General features: G+C 48.5%; 1 protein-coding gene across 3 annotated transcripts; it reads right to left on the bottom strand.

Moving 5' to 3' along the window:
• Positions 1 to 771: 771 nt before the first annotated feature.
• Serpina11 (serpin family A member 11) lies at positions 772 to 10474 on the bottom strand. 3 transcript variants are annotated; one of them, XM_076921298.1, is made up of 6 exons: positions 10361 to 10474; positions 6103 to 6748; positions 5326 to 5388; positions 4768 to 5041; positions 3095 to 3242; positions 772 to 1066 (listed from the first exon to the last, which is right to left on the bottom strand). In XM_076921298.1, exons 2-6 carry the CDS (start codon positions 6743 to 6745, stop codon positions 863 to 865), a joined length of 1332 nt encoding a protein of 443 aa, XP_076777413.1. In that variant the 5' UTR covers positions 6746 to 6748; positions 10361 to 10474; the 3' UTR covers positions 772 to 862. The 3 variants fall into 3 exon arrangements, with proteins under 3 accessions (XP_076777413.1, XP_076777412.1, XP_076777414.1); XM_076921297.1 differs by having other exon boundaries at positions 10333 to 10409; XM_076921299.1 differs by lacking the exon at positions 5326 to 5388 and having other exon boundaries at positions 10333 to 10405.
• Positions 10475 to 16303: the final 5829 nt, after the last annotated feature.

Genomic DNA, 16303 nt, shown 5'->3' with positions numbered 1-16303 from the left:
CCCACAGACTAAGGTGTAAGTGCCTCTGAGTTTATCATTATTCTATAAGCAACATCTGGGAGGCAGAGCCAGCAGCTCTGCACCTGCCCATCAACAGATGGACGGACGAAAGATGGAGCATATCTCAATGGAGTTCTATGCAGCTGTAGAGAAACACAAAATCATGGCATTTGCAGAAAAAAAAAAACAAAACATGGAACTGGAATTAACTGTTGTACTGAGAGAACTATCTAGACTAAAAGACAAACGCCACATGTTTCCCTTACTCATAAGGCCTAGATTTGAAGCTACACATATGCATATGTATGTATGTATGTATGTATGTATGTATGTATGTATGTATGTATATATGTATGCATAAATACACCCCCCCATCCATCCCATCCCCATCCTCCTGGCCTTATTCAGCCTTGGAGCACCCCTTGCTTCTGAGGCTCTTTTTCTGACTCTCAAATTCGGCATCTTATTTGGTTAGATAGATGATGAAATCTGTCCCTCCTCAGACCCTTTTGCTTCATGGCACATGGTTTGAAGCCCCAGCCGGTCCCAGATCCAGCCCCCCCCCTGCCCCCTCAAGGTGACACTGCAGGAGGCCATCCCTTGGCTTGCTCATTCCTGTGTGTCCTTGGTGCCGTTTCCCATGTCCCTTTCCCTAAGGCCACTCCATAGATGTCTGCAATGGAACAGGCAGGGTTGAGAAGCTTGTGAAGCAGATGACTAGAGGCTGCCCTGGACATCGCCCCGCCCTCCTGCGAGTGTGGCTCCCGGGACTTTGCACAGCTAAATTCAGATTTATTAGAACTGCAGCACAGGGGTCCTGCCATGCAGGTTGGGCTAGCATTCCTGTGGTCTCCCACCACGATTACCCAGCAGCTGGGTTGACCACTTTCCCCAAGAAGAGCAGACTCTGGGTGGTCACCTCCCAGAGAAGAAGGAGGAAGGGCCTGTTGAAGTGGGCGTGTGGGGCTAATGTCGTGTTCAGGGCTGGGGGCTGGGAGAGGAGGCCAGAGGCAGCGGCAGCCTCAGTTCCCTTCTCATTCATGTCCACTACGGCCTTGTGTGACACCTAGGAGAGAAGACAACAGAGTCAGCACTCATTCGTGGTTCTGAGGGCAGAGGCCATCTTCCCCAACACTTGGACGATGTCCCAGAGCCTGTTCAGGCCCCTCGGGTCCAGCCTGCCTATGAAACAACCCCAACATACATATATATATATATATATATATATATATATATATATATATATACTGATATATATATATCAGCTCCCTAAGCTGAGTCCTCTGACACGAGGTGGCCTCAGCCCCACTGAGGAGCTAAGTGCCATGCAGATTCAAACCCAGAAGCTACCTCCAGGAGCATTTCTTGGCACATAGGAACACAGGGCACAGGCTTCTTTGAGCTTCACCTACTCTTTCTAACCCCCCCCCCCCCCTGCCTTCTCATCTTAAAAATGGCTTGTGGCCAAAAGCAGCCCCTAATGCATGGGGTAGAATTGAGCCCCATGTTGCCCTAAGGATAGAATATTAAAGGTCTCGTTTCACAGCTGCTTAGTAAGAAAGGACTCTGCGACTTTAAAAGGAGAATGGTCTTGATGTGTTCTTTTACATCCACAAAGGTCTATGAAAGAGGGGCAGGCAGGCAAGATCACGGGAAAGTTCTTTGAAATCTGTCATTTTCTTCTTATCCATCATCCCGCACCACACAGGCTCACAGGCTCACACTCATCCATATACACACTCCCATGCACACACAGGTATATCTTATACACTCATGCTCAGACACAAGTCCACATCCCTGCTACCTTGGGTGTGCACTTAGCTTTCTGCTGGAGCGTTAAGAGCCAAACACAAGACAGAGCCTCTTCTTTATAAGGTCCTAACAAAGACTCCAATGGCAATGGACATCTCCAACCTAAACAGAAGAGTCAAGCTAAGCTCTAGGGAGGGCCTGGACCACTTTCCCTCCGGGGAAAGACTATCATTCCTGTTAGAGGGCTACAAATGCTTGCCCATTCCACGTGAGTTGTGCTGCCCCCCATCAAGAGCGAACACAGCTTCTTCCCATTGCCTGAACAGGAGACCTGCTTTTAGGCAGTGGCTGAGAGCAGCCATTATGTAGACCTGCGGGGGATGGAACAGCTAAGAGCCACTGTACATTTCTCCTGTCTTCTTCTTCTCTCCTGAGAGAGGGACTTTTCCTTTAACTTCCATCCTGGGAGAATTCACAAGGAACAGATCTGTAGCCAGTGAGCAAAGCTGCAGCCATCTTTATCGGACCTCTTGTTTGTGCCTACACGTGTCAGTCAGGATTGGGTTTGCTGATTGCTGACACTCCCTCACAGATGGAGGGAGGAAGAGAGCCGTCAAGCCTTTCATCAGAGACTCCAGCAGCTCCTCTCAGCCATTTGTACACAATTCTGCTCTATTTACACATGGGTCAGGCGCTCTGGAAGAGTATATAGCTGAGAGAGTTGACTGAAGAAAAGCTCTATCTATGCTGAATAAAGGTTTTCCATGTAAGCTGATTTGGGGGTCACCTAGTCTCCTGTCAGTAACCCTTCACCCCTGCCTAAAGAACTCAGTGGATCCCCGGATGAAATTTTACTTTGGTTTGCTGTAGGACCTAATGGAGAATAGGTAGACATGATTTCCATCTCTTCTGGGAAGGGACTCTCACAATAAGCCTCTCTGTCATGCTAATGTACTGGGATGAAGAGGAGGTTTGTTACCGTAGCAACACTGACAGCTACCCTGCCTGTTCATGCTTTATTATTTTCTATAGCTATACAAAGACAGACAGAGCTCCTGATGCCTGAAGGGGGAATTATTTGGAATAAAAGACCGCTAGCCCTCACCTGATATAATTCTGGCTCTGTGAATGACCTCAAGTGTTCTACAGAATCCTACATTCCTGCCCTGAGTGATGTGGATCTAGGGAAGGGGAGATGGATGGATGTCCATGAATAAGCTCTGTAAAGACTGCATGTTGAAAAGTCAGTCTAGGAAAAGGACTGGAGACCTTGGTTTTGCAGTGCACTTCACGTTGGAAGAAAAACACCCCTCCTCCCCCAAGTTCACATCCCCTGCCTTACCCTGGAGACAGTTTTGTTGAGTTGCCCCATAATTCCTGCTAGGTCAGCTTCCATGTCAAACAAGTTGCTGAGACCAATGAGGGGCAGGATCTTCTCCAGGTTGTAGGTTGCAGAAATTGAAAACCTTGGCAGGTGCAAATCCAACAGGCTAGACAGAGAATCAGAGAAAAAGAAGTTGCTCCATTGGGTGTTGCCGGTGCCCTGGCGGCCGGCAGCCTGAGCTGTGAGTGATAGCAGGGTATCCCAGCCTGGGGGATGATCACTCTTCCTGTGACGTGATTTGCTATGGTCGAATATTCTACTACCTACGCCCACCCAAATCTCCCTCCACATAGACCTGACAGTGACTCATGGCTGGATCTGAGAGGTTTCCTGGCAGACAAGACTGTCTTCGTTATCTTTCCTGTGTTTGTGTAGAGCTTTCTAGGTGCCAGACACTAGCCAGAGTTTCGCAAGGCACCACTGATCAGAAGCACCTAATGCCAGGTTGAGTAAATATCATTTGTGTATCCCATCTCCACATCTGATTCATCTGCAGGTGCTTCAGGTTCAGCTTCCCAACCGTATTTTAAATCCATTCATTGACACTGTCTCAGTGCAAGCCACCATCACCCTGTTCCACCTGCCTGAGCTTTTCTGGAAAATGGCAGAGAGATGCCCCAGAGAGATGTCCACACCTTATTGCTGTTGCAAGCAACTAGAACCGAGATTATTAACCTGTGGGTCGCAATCCCTTTGACAAACCTCTATCTCTTTAAATATGTACATTGCAATTCATAACAGTAGCAGAATTACAGTTATGAAGTAGCAACAAAAATAATGTTATGGTTGGGGATCACCACAGCATGAGAAACTGTATCAAAAGGCGGCAGTGTTAGGAAGGTTGAGAACCAGTGACCCAGAGAGAGAGCTGTGGCATCTGAACCCAAAGCCTGACTCCCCCATCCTCACGATCAGACTGTCATGCTCCCTGCTATGAATGCAGAGATTTCTTTTAACTCAGAGTAAATCTACCCTTTTTACTGAGATTACTATGTTTTCCCCTTATTTATTTGCTAATTGTCAGGGCTCTGTTAATAACCAACGCTCTGGGGAACAGCGCACTTGTAGAACATTCAGTTCATATCATGCTTATCATGGCCAGCCTACTGCTGGTGATGCCATCCCTGGGCTGGTGGTCCTGGGTTCTATAAGAAAAGAGACTGAGCAAGCCACAGGAAGCAAGCCCAGGAAGCAGCACCCATCCATGGCCTCTTCGTCTGCTCCTGCCTCCAGATTCCAGGAAACTTGGACATCTATAATAATTGTTTTTGTCTTATTTTCTTTTGACAGACTTAGCTACCTCAAAGTGTTAAATTAATATGAAAAAGAAGGAAGTAAGAGGGAAGGACCCCAAGAAGGGATACAAAGACACTTTAGAAAGCACTTATATTTTAGTACCCGTCTAAGGACTTTAAGTTCTGGCTCTGTTCGGCCCCCACAGCCCCATGTTGTAGGTAACATATCCTTGCTTTAACAGTTGAAGAAATCTGTGGTCCAAAGACATGAGGAAGACGTCTGTGAAGTCAAAGGTGAGATAGTGTACAAACCCAGCAGATGGGATGTTGGGGCTAGAGCTGAAGAGACCTGCCCCAGCTCTTGAACAAAGACAGGCAGCACCTTGGGGTACCTACCTGGGCAGGAACCGCTGGCCCCACCTTCTCAGTGTTTCTGGCTGGAGGGCAGCTTCTACTTGCTGCATCTTCCCAGGGTCAGGGAGAACCAACAGCAGCAAGGCAGTGCCGCTGTATTCGATCTGAAGGACAGTGCACGATGACTCCTGGTCATACAGGAACCTGTGCATTTCCTTCTGCCGCATCATGGGAATGCGGAGCGGTGTCCTCCGGTCCAGGAAGAAGCTCTCCTGCTTTCGAGTCTGGTAGCGATCAAAGGGATGCTTCCACTTGGCTGAGGGTACAAAATCCACAGAACCTTGAGCACATGGGCAAGAAAGCAACTCTGGAAGACATCCACAAGATCACGCAGAATGGTGACGTCCTCTGGTAGCAGGGCTCGAGCCAGGAGGCAGGAGAGCAAGTCTCTGGGGGTAAGTGACCTATGGTTCTGCTGAACTGAGAGAATTTATCTACAAAGCATACACAGGGTGGTCCTGCCTTCCTTGTACAAGGCATGATTTCTATTTTTTTAAAGATAATTTTATTTTTATTTTATACGTATGAATGTTTGCTTACCTGTTAAGTCTACGCACCATGTAGGTGCAATACCCATGGAGGCCAGAAGAGGGCACCAGTTCCCTTGGAAATGGAGTTACACACAGTTGTCACAAATTGAATCCAGGTCCTCTGGAAGAGCAACCAGTGGTTCTAACCACTACGCCAAAGCACTGTCTCTTAAGTCATCAGGAATGAATAAGAAGCATGCATTCTTAGTAAGGTAGTAGGCACGAATTGATTGAAGCACCCCCGATTTCCACAGCCATAAAGAGTGTGAGCTGGGACTGGCAGCCTGATTCTGAAGGCATAGCTCAGGTTACAGGGGAATGTGACACCAACCCTCTCTGACCAGATGCCTCCGTGTCTGCAAAGAGCTTGAAGCTGGTATGTGGCCCACACCTGTAATGTCAGCACTCAGGAAGCAGAAGCAAGAGAAGCCGCCTCCTCAGCCTTCATTCATTCATTCATTCATTCACTCATTCAAGTCTGGATCTCTCTATGTAATCCAGACTGATATCAACTTGTAATGTTCCTGCCTCAACCTCCAGAATGCTAGAAGTGGAGGGATACATATCCACACTGAACTAGACACCCCCTTTCTGGGAGGTTGACCTTTACACTCTGGCCAGGGTCTCTGTTGAGAGTTCTGTGACCTACATCCCTCTGAACTGTCTTTTCTCTTTTGCTACTTCCACAGGGGACATGAGCTACACAAGGGTAGGGGAATTGTCTTATCCACATGTGGCAGGCCCTTTACTGAGAGAGATGGGCATATTTCTTTCTGAGATGTCTCACCTTTGAAGAAGATGTAGTTCAAGAGAACCATAAGAGTGCCATGGCCGAACTCTGGGAGACAGCCCGCCACCTGCCCATAGGTCTGCTTCCTCACTAGGTCATTGATCTGCTGCCCTGTGGCAGCTGCTTCCGTGAAGTTGGCAGAAAAGGGCAGAGCTCCATACAGCTCCTTGGCACTGTCCAGGAAGCGCTGCTGAGGCTTCAGCTGTCTGTCTAGGAACAGGGAATGTCCCAGTTTCAGTTCCAGTTTGGGGCTAGGCAGGTCAAGTGTGTGCAAAAGGCTCTGGAAGCCCCGGTGGATGTCGGCTGCTGGGGTCTCTGTGAGGTTGAAGCCCAGACTCTCCAGAATTTGAGCCTGGGTGTCAACATGTGCCCCAAGGGAGAGCAGAGCCACAGTGCTGGAGAGGCTGACCGGGGAGAAGAGGATGTTCCCTGGGACTTCCTCTGCTAGTTGCTTGTAGAGACGCAAAGCAAAGTTAGTAATGGTGGGTGTGACCCTGTGGTGGGCGGGTGCTGGCTCTAGGGGCTGCTGGCTGGCTGGTCCAGGTGCCCCCAGACTCTTATCTCCATGGGCAGAAAATGGCTGACAATGGACAGGTAGCAGGGCCTCGGCTACCAGCAGCCACAGCCACACCAGCACCATCGTCTGAAAAGAAGATGAGGAACACATTTGTTTTCTGGGTAGATGACAACGTCACCCCCCAGATCTTACATTACAGCCACCATCCATACCTAATCCCTCACTGCAGAGAACAAGGGAAAGTGTGTGTGTGTGTGTGTGTGTGTGTGTGTATGTGTGTGTGTGTGTGTGTGTAGGGGGTGCAACTGGAGTTCCAGCTGGAAAAAATAGCTCCTGCAGTCCAGCCTTCCTCCCTTCTTTCTCCTACCTCCTCCTTCCCTTCCTCCTCTTTCCTTCCCCTCCCTGCTTCCCCTTCATCCCCCTTCCTTTCTTTTCTTTTATTCCCCCCCACTCTATCCTGTTCTCCTCTCTCTCTTTTCCCATGTCATTCTCTTCTCTTGCTCCATCTTTCATTCATTCTTTCTTCTCTCCCCCTTTCTTTCCATCTTATTTTTATTTTTCTGCATTCTTCTGTACCTCTGGATTGATTTTTGCAATCACATGTAATATCCAAGGCTCCATTGGGTCTAAAGGTGTGCCAGACACTGAGTGTTCCTTGACTATTTGCATCTATTGTATTGCTAGACCCTCAACCTAGAACTGACCTTAATACATGCATGTAATTAAAATGGTATAAAAGCATAAAGGAGGACTGGGGATGGGATAGGGGGTTCTAGGGAGGGGAAATGGGGAAAGGGAAAGGGGATGACATCTGTATTGTAAATAAATAAAATATTCAATAAAATTTTTTTAAAAAAGAAAAAAAAAAAGAAATCAACACAATCCCAAGATTCTCAGAGTTCAGGGCAGTGGTTCTCAACCTTTCTGATGCTGTGACCTTAATACAGTTCATGTTGTGGTAACACCCCCAACCACACAATTATTTCATTGCTACATCATAACTGTAATTTTGCTACTGTTATAAATTGTACTGTACATGTTTGGTATTCAGGATATCTGATATGTGACCCCCCCAACCTGTGGTTGTAGCCCATAGAATGAGAACCACTGGTTTAGGGCATGGTTGGGGCAACATCCAGTGTTTGTGTAGGCAGAGCTTATGGGACTGTAAGCTAAGAGGCGTGCCAGGGAGCAAATGTTTTATACAATCCTGAATGATGTTGAACCCCTTGAGTGTGGCTATGGAATAGTGTGGTCTGCTGCAAGAAAGAAGGTGGTGCACAATGCCTCATTCTGGCCCCAAGGGGGAAAGGTCCAGCACCCTGAGACTTACATTAGCTTAGATCAACAATCAAGCCCACAGAGATGAGGGCAACCTCGGAAAGAGGAGGAAGAAACAGAACTGATGGTTCCTGGAAGGAGAGCTGAAAGAGGGGTGGGCTTTGTCTGTCTCCACAGCTCCACTGCTGAAAACCACCTACTGTGTGCAGAGACAGAAACACATGTGTGTAAGGATTCAGGGGTGCCACCTACACTGTGTGCAGTGACAGAAACATCCACATATAAGGATGCAGGGGCTTTGAAGACATCTGTTACTGAGTTTTACCTACTACAAATTCATATGCCTAGCTCCCAGCACATCAAATCTCGTAATGCTGCCTTGCTTATAAATGAAGACATTACAGATATAAGTAAATAAAATCGCCCATTAAAGTGGGCCTTAACCCGTCTGACTAGTGTCCCTGAAAGAAGGGACTTTGGTTTCTGAGAAGTATCTGGGAGGATCCTAGGGAAGATGCAGGTGGAAATGAGAACCTACTGAAAACCACAAAATTCTGAAGGTTATAGCAACCAGGTGTCAGGGAGGGGCCTGGATCAGGTTCGTCTGCACAGTCTCAGAAGGACCCAGACATCACCTTGATTGTAATCTTGGACTTCCAGTTTCCAAAAGTTCAAGGCAAAGACCATCTGATTAAACCCCTGCTCCTGCGCGCAGAGGCAGCTTCCTTCATGCAAATGCCAAGTGTCTTATGTTCTAATTTAAGTTATGAGATGCATCAGAATAACCTTTGGTCACCTTGACAGGGTTCATGGAGAGGTAGGAGCAAGAAGAGGTGGGGGGTGGAGCTTGCAGTGCGGACAAAGCAAGGCTCAGCCCACTTTGCTACAATTCCTTCTTTTCTTTTGCCCCTGCCCCCCCACCCCCCCTCATCCCAGAGTCTTCTGGACCCTGATACTTTCCTGCATCCCTTCAAACCATCCCTTCTACCTTTTACGGGATGATTTTTGTTTCTAGTTTGTCCTGAAAGCATCCACACCATGATCAACACTTGTGCATTTTTCCTAGTGTTTTGACACTGTGCCTTTGTCCCAGTGTCATCTGGTGCTCTTGACCCAGTGTCACCTGCTGGAGCTAAACAAGGGGAGAGGCAGATGGAACACTGCTCCCTGGTGCCCAACCAGATTATAAGTGACACCTGCTTTTAGAACGTGAGTGCTATGAGCTGGCTGAAGTTAGGCTGGCTTCTCCCAAAGTCATGTCCTCCCTTGAGCACCAGCTCCATGTAAGAGGCTTAAGGACAGTTTTGTGTGCTTGGGACTTTCCTTAGATGGAAAAACCAGAGGAAGATGTGTAATAATTGGTTTAATAATGATGTTGAATAATTGGTCCGCCCTGGTAAAGTAAGGGCAGAAAATGTGAGGGAGACACTCGTGGCCATTGCTCTCAGCACCTTCCTGACCCTCTTACACCACACCCCAAGGCGACTCAGAAGGATGTGCTTTCCAAGGAAGACTGAACTGTAGCCAAGGGGTCTGGGCTTGAACTAGTGCTCTGCAGTTACTCGCTGAGTGATACTCTCTCTGCAATTCAGGGCCTCCTTTTGCAAAATCCAAATGGCAATGCCACCCCTCTCTCGTGATTTATGAAGTCTAACTTGCAAAGCACCAGCGCTCGGGAAATACATCACAGGAGATTTTGTCCCATTTCTATCGAGGCTGGGTGCACTGGAAATCTAGTGCACTTAACTCCCAGTGCAGATTCTCGGAGAAAATGTAGAACTCTGTTCCTGAGTTATTACCTTCTGGTTTCTAAGTGTTTGTTTAACTGCCGGGTACATCGGGCACATTTCATCACTGCTCTGTAGACGGAGGTATTTACAAACGCGTGGGGGAGGGCATAGATGGGCGGAGCATCCTGGGTAATCAATGATTATATTACCCCAGCTTCCCACCTGTGACTCAAACACCTGGAAGCTAATGAAACTCCAAGAGTCACAGTCTTCCTCAAATGCCGGGACAGTTTGCTGTCTTTTGTTTAAACTAGTGCTCCTGAGAACCTCAAGTTTCAGAGACTCTTAACCCGGCTGTGTACCCAGGGAGACTGCCGCTTAGAATTGGCGAGACTCGGTTCCAGACCTGGGCTTCTGTGCGCAGGCCTGTCGCCATAGCCAAGCTCCTAGTAAAGTTGCCACTTAGCGTCCAGGTGATTTTATGATGGTCTGCCAGGAGTAGCGGCAGTTCATGTGTCAAGATTCCTTATGGCTGAATTTTCCAGAGAAGATGCCTGAAAACCTGAAGCTTTGAGATTCAGAGGCAGGACTCATCACCCTGTGTCTGCCTCTAAAGTCAATGATAAGATAGATAGATAGATAGATAGATAGATAGATAGATAGATAGATAGATAGATAGATGATAGATAGATAGCCCACCTTCATTTTGGGTACAGGGCATACTCACAGAGAAGTCACCCAGGTGGGCCCAGCTCCACAGTCCCGTACGGCCTCCTGCCCACAGAGCAATAGTGTTGAAAGACCATAACAGCCTGGTCGATATTGGTCAGGTCGATTCCTGGAATTGACAGGAAGGTAAATAGGACAAAGGGGGATATTTTGTCAAGGTGCATGTCCTGGCTGCTGGTCCCACAGACAAGCAAGTGACTCATGCTTCTGAGCCCCATTCTGTCTGAGGGTGTTGTGCCATCAGTGGTGATGAGGGTCGGGGAGTGTTGGAGATGCTGACATGTGTACGGGAGCTTTGTAGGGCCCAGCAATGCTAACTTCGAGACCCCGAGGAAGTGTGGCCACCCCTACTTCACAGAGAGAAGCATGACACCAAGTGGCTTGCTCACAAGTCACTCTGAGCCGTTGCCATCATACCAAGCATCATTTTCTGGGCACTTTAAGCATAATCTGTGCGGAGTGCAGAAGATGCTGGAGAGGAGGTTAGTATGTGTTGAAAGACTAGGTAGTGGGCACTGGAACTGTGTCTCACAGGCAGAAAACACGTACTGCTTTTTCAAAGGAACTGAGTTTCGGTTCCCAGCACCCACATCAGGTGGTTCACAATTGCCTGTAACTCCAGCTCCAGGAGATCTGACAGCCTTCTCTGGACTCTCAAAGGACCTGTACTCACGTACACACACACACACACACACACACACACACACACACACACACACACACACACACCTGATGCTGAGATTTATTTTGTTTAAGAGACAGTCGCTCCCTGATAGGACAGAGGTGACTTTGTATTGTTTGTAAGTGTGTGTGTGCGTGCACTGTGTTCACGTGGAAGACAGAAGAGGTCATACCCAGAGGCTGTTATTCCTCAGAAGTCATCTACCTTGTTTTATGAGGCAGGGTCTCACATTGGGCCTTAGGGTTCACTGATTGGACTATGCTGGCTGCCCAGAAAACCCCAGGGATCTCTGCCTCCCCAGTGACATTCATTGCAAGCACACACACCACATCTAGCAATGTACATGCATGTTGCAAAGCTAACCTCATGCTTAGAAGACTACACTTGACCAACTCGGCTACCCCCTCAAGCCCCTTTGAAAGCTTTGAAAGCAGGTGTCTTGATCTCAATAAAACTAATACCATCTTAACAGTAAAAAGTAGAAGTCTTTAATTCTACAAGCAAATATAACCAGCAAGGAGCATATCAAACACATAAAGTATTCCAGGAGCTTGCTCTTGGTGGAAAGGGGGAGCCTGCATTTTTCATACACTCTCCCCGATCCACTTGACACAGCTTCTCCCTGGAGCAGCATTTGGAGACAGATGGTAACTTTCGGCTCCTCTCCTCATCTTGAATATCCCTTCAGGGCCTTTCTCTCAGGGAGAGAGCTGGAGACGCTCTCAAGTTCCTGCCATGCAGAACCTGCAAACATCTGAGTGGGTGAAGGTGCTTGTACCAAGCCTGGCCACCTGCATTTGAACAGGGAAACTGAGACTAGAAACTTGCTCTCTGTGTTGTTCACACCGTGGCTGTATGCAAGGCATGAGACACGGCGTGGGAGAGATGGAGTCAGGCCTGAGTCAGGGAGGAGAGGCCACATGCCCATGTTCTCTCATCTGGGACCAGGCTCTGGTGTTCCCACACCGGAGCTCCTTATGAGGACTGTGGTACTGTTTTCTTCAGCCAAGCCCAGGCACTGTATGCTCTGAGAGTAAAGCATTGCTCCTGACTAAACCGCCATGGGACAACTCAAAAGGCCACTTGCTCTTTTTGAGGCCCAGCTTCCTGTTCTGTAAGGGCCTAATACCTTTGATTTGCAAGTTGCCCTCAGAGTGAGTAGAGATGACACATGGGTGCCAGAGGTGCCCAACGCATGTGACCTCCTGGTAGCTTGACTTTCTAAGTCTCCTGGCAGCTGATATGATAGAAGAATTGGCTGTGCCCACCTATGAGCCTCTCTGCTCTGTTTTCCAGGAATCTCCCCTCCACTCACCAACCGCTTCCTAGAACCAACGTCTATGTATGAACTCCCAACCTTCACAACGGCTGCTTTGAGTCCTGCTTTGCTGCCTGGTTCTCTACACTACACTCTTGTGGGGCCTATCCCCAACACAGGCACCTCACACTGGCTGAACCAGCATAGCCCTGGGTTTTCATTGATGATCACGCATCCCTGCTTTCGACAAAGCCTGCACCAGAGTGCTGGATCCCAGCCCTGGCTGCACTAACCTCGTCTCCCTCTTACGTTGCCTGTGGTTTCTCTGCCTCCTCACTGCAGGCCCTGCAGTGCCCACCTGGTCTCCATTCTGAAATGTGTTTGTTTCCCCCTTAGGCAGTCTCCAGAAAGCCCATTTCTCTCAGATGCTCACAGGCTATCACTGTCTCGACAAGTTCATACCTCACCTCCCACCCTTGAAACTCTGCTCTTGCTCCACCCCAAACCACCGCTGATAAGCAAAGGAACCCTGTTTCTTTTGTGCACACCCTCTTTCCTACTTAGAATGCTGATCTTGTGCCTTCTGCTTCTCAGACAGACACCAACACCCACTCATTCTGTCGCCATTCTTAGGACTCAGCTCAGCTCTCTCCCTCAGAAAGCCACCCCCTCTGTCCCTGCCTGGGCTGTGTCACTTCTTCTGGGCATGCTTGTAACACAGTGTGTCACCACACTCTTCTCATGCTAATTTGCAGAATGCTCCACTTTCCTTTGGTCTGTGGAATCTTTGTGAAAATAACCCCGTACATAATTGGTGCTCGTGTCTGTTGTGTTGGCACAGGGAAGGCACAGGTGTGTGCTTGCAGATGCACACGTCTGTTGCACAGAAAGTCACTTCATCACGTTGATGACCAACTGGCACCTAACAGATTCTGGAAGAGGGAGTGGCATGTGATCCAGCTGAGTACCCACTGTTGAGGGTACCAGGCTCTGGTAGTGAGTTTGTTCCAAACTCAGGGTCACACAGATGGCCTTAGTTCAACTCTGTGGGACATGAAACAAAACAAAAACTCATAGGTAAGGGGAAATACTTGTAAGGAAGAAAGGGGCTGAGAGACGGTAGGAGAGAGTAAACAGAATGAATTGCATACATGCATACTGTTGTCTAAGAACAAACTTTATTAATAATAAAAGAGACTCCCATTCTCCATCAGTATGGCATGGACTACCCATGACAGTGAAGAGGCATATGTGATGTACAGGCCAGTTCTGAACAAATGGCTTATGATTTTGAACAGTGGCCACCCCTGTGCTGAGCAGAGCCTGTACCACACATTAGGTCCTGTGTCTGTGTTATCACACTAATCTCCACAACTCACAAAGCAAGTGATGTTGCCGCTGTCCTCCAGACTCACTATATGTCGGCTCCTTTGGGCTGTGGAGAAGAGATGTGTGATTGCCCAGAGGCAAGCTTGCACCATGGAGCGGGCTCTTCCACAGCTGATTCTTAACTCCAGGAAGGATGGCAGATGCTGGGTGTCAGGTGTCATGGATGCCTCTGAGGATGGATGGGGAAGTGGGATGGCTGGCAGAAGACATTCTGCATAAATGCCCACCTTTCTCCACAGCTCCCAGCTTATCAGAACCATCCTTGTTCCCCGTCTTCTGGATATCTGCCTCTGTAGGAGCACCAGTGCATGGCTAGTGCTCCCTGAGCTCCGGTGATCTGGGATGAGTCCTCCTCAGCACTCTCAGTGTGCTTGCTTATTGAACCACCTGATGACATGGGGGCCATGGACTCTTAAGAGCGAGGACAAAGCACATGGAGATTAAACAAAGTCCTAAAGGGTGCACAGTGGGTTTGGGGGCAGGGCTGCCTTTACATTCTGTCTGAGTTGAGGAGCCCCAACTGAAGCTCCTCTGTAGTCCTCCTTCCTGAGCTTGGTCCCTTCTGCCTCTTGCCTGCATGCTGGGTGCCTGTCTTGGTTGTGAGGTCCCCAACGTTAGACCCTAGAAGCAGCTCTCACCTGCATCTGTGCCCTGCTGGACAGAGACACAAGTTGAGGCAACAATGGTGCCCTCTGTGGTCTTCCCAATACTGGTACTTTCAGCCCATGTGAACATCCTCCATCTCAGCAAGTGTTAACCCTTCCTCTCCTCCCCCTACCTCACTGTAAACTCCACAATGTGGGAGTGATTCTTTACCACACCCTGGTCTCAGCACTACTTCTGCCGAATAGTAGGTGCTTAGTTCAGTTCAATGCCTGCAGACTGATACACTGAGTTGGGGGATGAAGAACGGATAGCCACTTAGAAATTCCAAATGCCCAGTGCCCTAGCCTGGATGCCTGCATGGCTTACAATATTTAAAACATTCCTGCACAGACAGGAACGGGAAGCCATTGCTTTTATTTCCATCCTAAGGTGCTTTGGTAGCTGCCATGGATCCAGCTCAGCTATCCACCCTGAAGGCTGGTTAGCACTGGAGAGCCCATGATCGGCACACCCTGCACAAGCAGAATACACAGTGAGTGAGAACAGCAAGTGGTGTAAACAAACAGAGAAAGACGTCCCATCAAGGAGACACCTGATGTGTAGGACACAGAGCTTGGCCAGAGTGATAGTTATTAGTCTTGTTGTTGTGACCAATAAACAACCTGGTGAAGTCAGCTTAAGAAAGGAAGGTTTGTTCTGCCTCATGGATCAAGGGTACTGTGCAGAGAAGTCTTGTGGCCGGAGCTTGAGGCAGCTGGTCGTACGGCATCCGTAGACAGAAAGAAGAGAGCAATGAATGCTTACATCTGGATTTCTCCTTTGTATTTAGTCTGAGATCCAGCCCAAGGAATGTTACCCCTCAACAATCAAGCCTTCCTATCTCAATGAACCACACCTACATGACCCCCCATGGACATGCCCAGAAGCTTCTCTCTGTTGAGCTGACAGTCAATCCTGAGCATCACAGCTAGAAACATTGTACAGGTACCTCTGGAACTATATGAGCAGCCCAGAGCCTGGTACTCTGGGTTCAGTACTGGGAATCTACAGTTTGACTGTTTGTTTAGATGCCCTTTGGAGATGTTGTCGCCCTGGTTTTTATTAGCTCTATCTGCCTTTAGAATACTGTTGGTCATCTTGGGTAGGACAGTCATGCCAAGCTTAAGTCATTCTTGACATTCTGTTGCTGATGATTTTGGAGTCATGGATCAGCCCATGGGGACAAGGTTTTCCTAGACACACCTCATACTCAACATTCAAGCCTTCCAACCTGCACTTTGCTTGCTGACCAGCAGAGGGCACCCCATCTGGCTTTCCTTTGAAAGCCTGCATAAGTCTCTCTGATTTTTTTTCTATGTAACAGCCTGGGAAAGCCAGCATTTGGGATGGTGGGGCACCTGTGCCTTCAGAAAAAGAACCTGAGCTGTGCTGAAAATTACAGGGGACATGCTAGTGCTGAGAAATGAAGTGGCCAGGAGCCCACACAGGACACCTGGCAGTGGGGGTGGGGCAGAAAGCCCAGGGCATTCAGTGTGGCTTTCAGGATACACAAGGCTGTTGTCACTATAAACAGCCACAGTCAGGGTGTCTTGGGGCCAGAAAGGTGGCCACATTGGAGAGATCTTTACAACACATACTGCCCTGACACTTGTCAGGTTCCTGCTTAAGAAACCCAGTGAGCTTTCTGTTCCCATCCCTTACCTGGCCTGGGTCACCCTCCCAGGCAGTGTGTGTGTTCCTCTCCATTTACCTGCATGCCTATGACACACAATGCTCTAGCCACAGGGCCTCCCCACTGCCCCTCTCATGCCTCTCCTGTGAGTGTTCCCACCCTCTGTGACACTTACCCTAATTTGTCACAACCTCTTTGTCCACAGATTCTTTTCATTGCTACTGAATGCTCTCTCTCTCTTCTCTCTTCTCTCTCTCTCTCTCTCTCTCTCTCTCTCTCTCTCTCTCTCTCTCTCTCTCTCTCTTTCTCTCTCTGTCTCCCCCATTTAGACCCA

Source organism: Arvicanthis niloticus, chromosome 23, assembly GCF_011762505.2.
Source record: "Arvicanthis niloticus isolate mArvNil1 chromosome 23, mArvNil1.pat.X, whole genome shotgun sequence".
Taxonomy (NCBI): domain Eukaryota; kingdom Metazoa; phylum Chordata; class Mammalia; order Rodentia; family Muridae; genus Arvicanthis; species Arvicanthis niloticus.
This window is presented reverse-complemented; position numbering and strand designations above follow the sequence as displayed.

What these genes read in the sequence shown, in the direction of transcription:
- Serpina11 (XM_076921297.1), bottom strand. An exon ending in ATGGTGCGTAGACTTAACAG is followed by an intron (nt 5,042 to 5,325) that starts GTAAGCAAACAT and finishes TTGTACCCTCAG; the next exon opens with CCAAGTGGAAGCATCCCTTT. An exon ending in TCAACAAAACTGTCTCCAGG is followed by an intron (nt 1,067 to 3,094) that starts GTAAGGCAGGGG and finishes CTTCTCTCCTAG; the next exon opens with GTGTCACACAAGGCCGTAGT.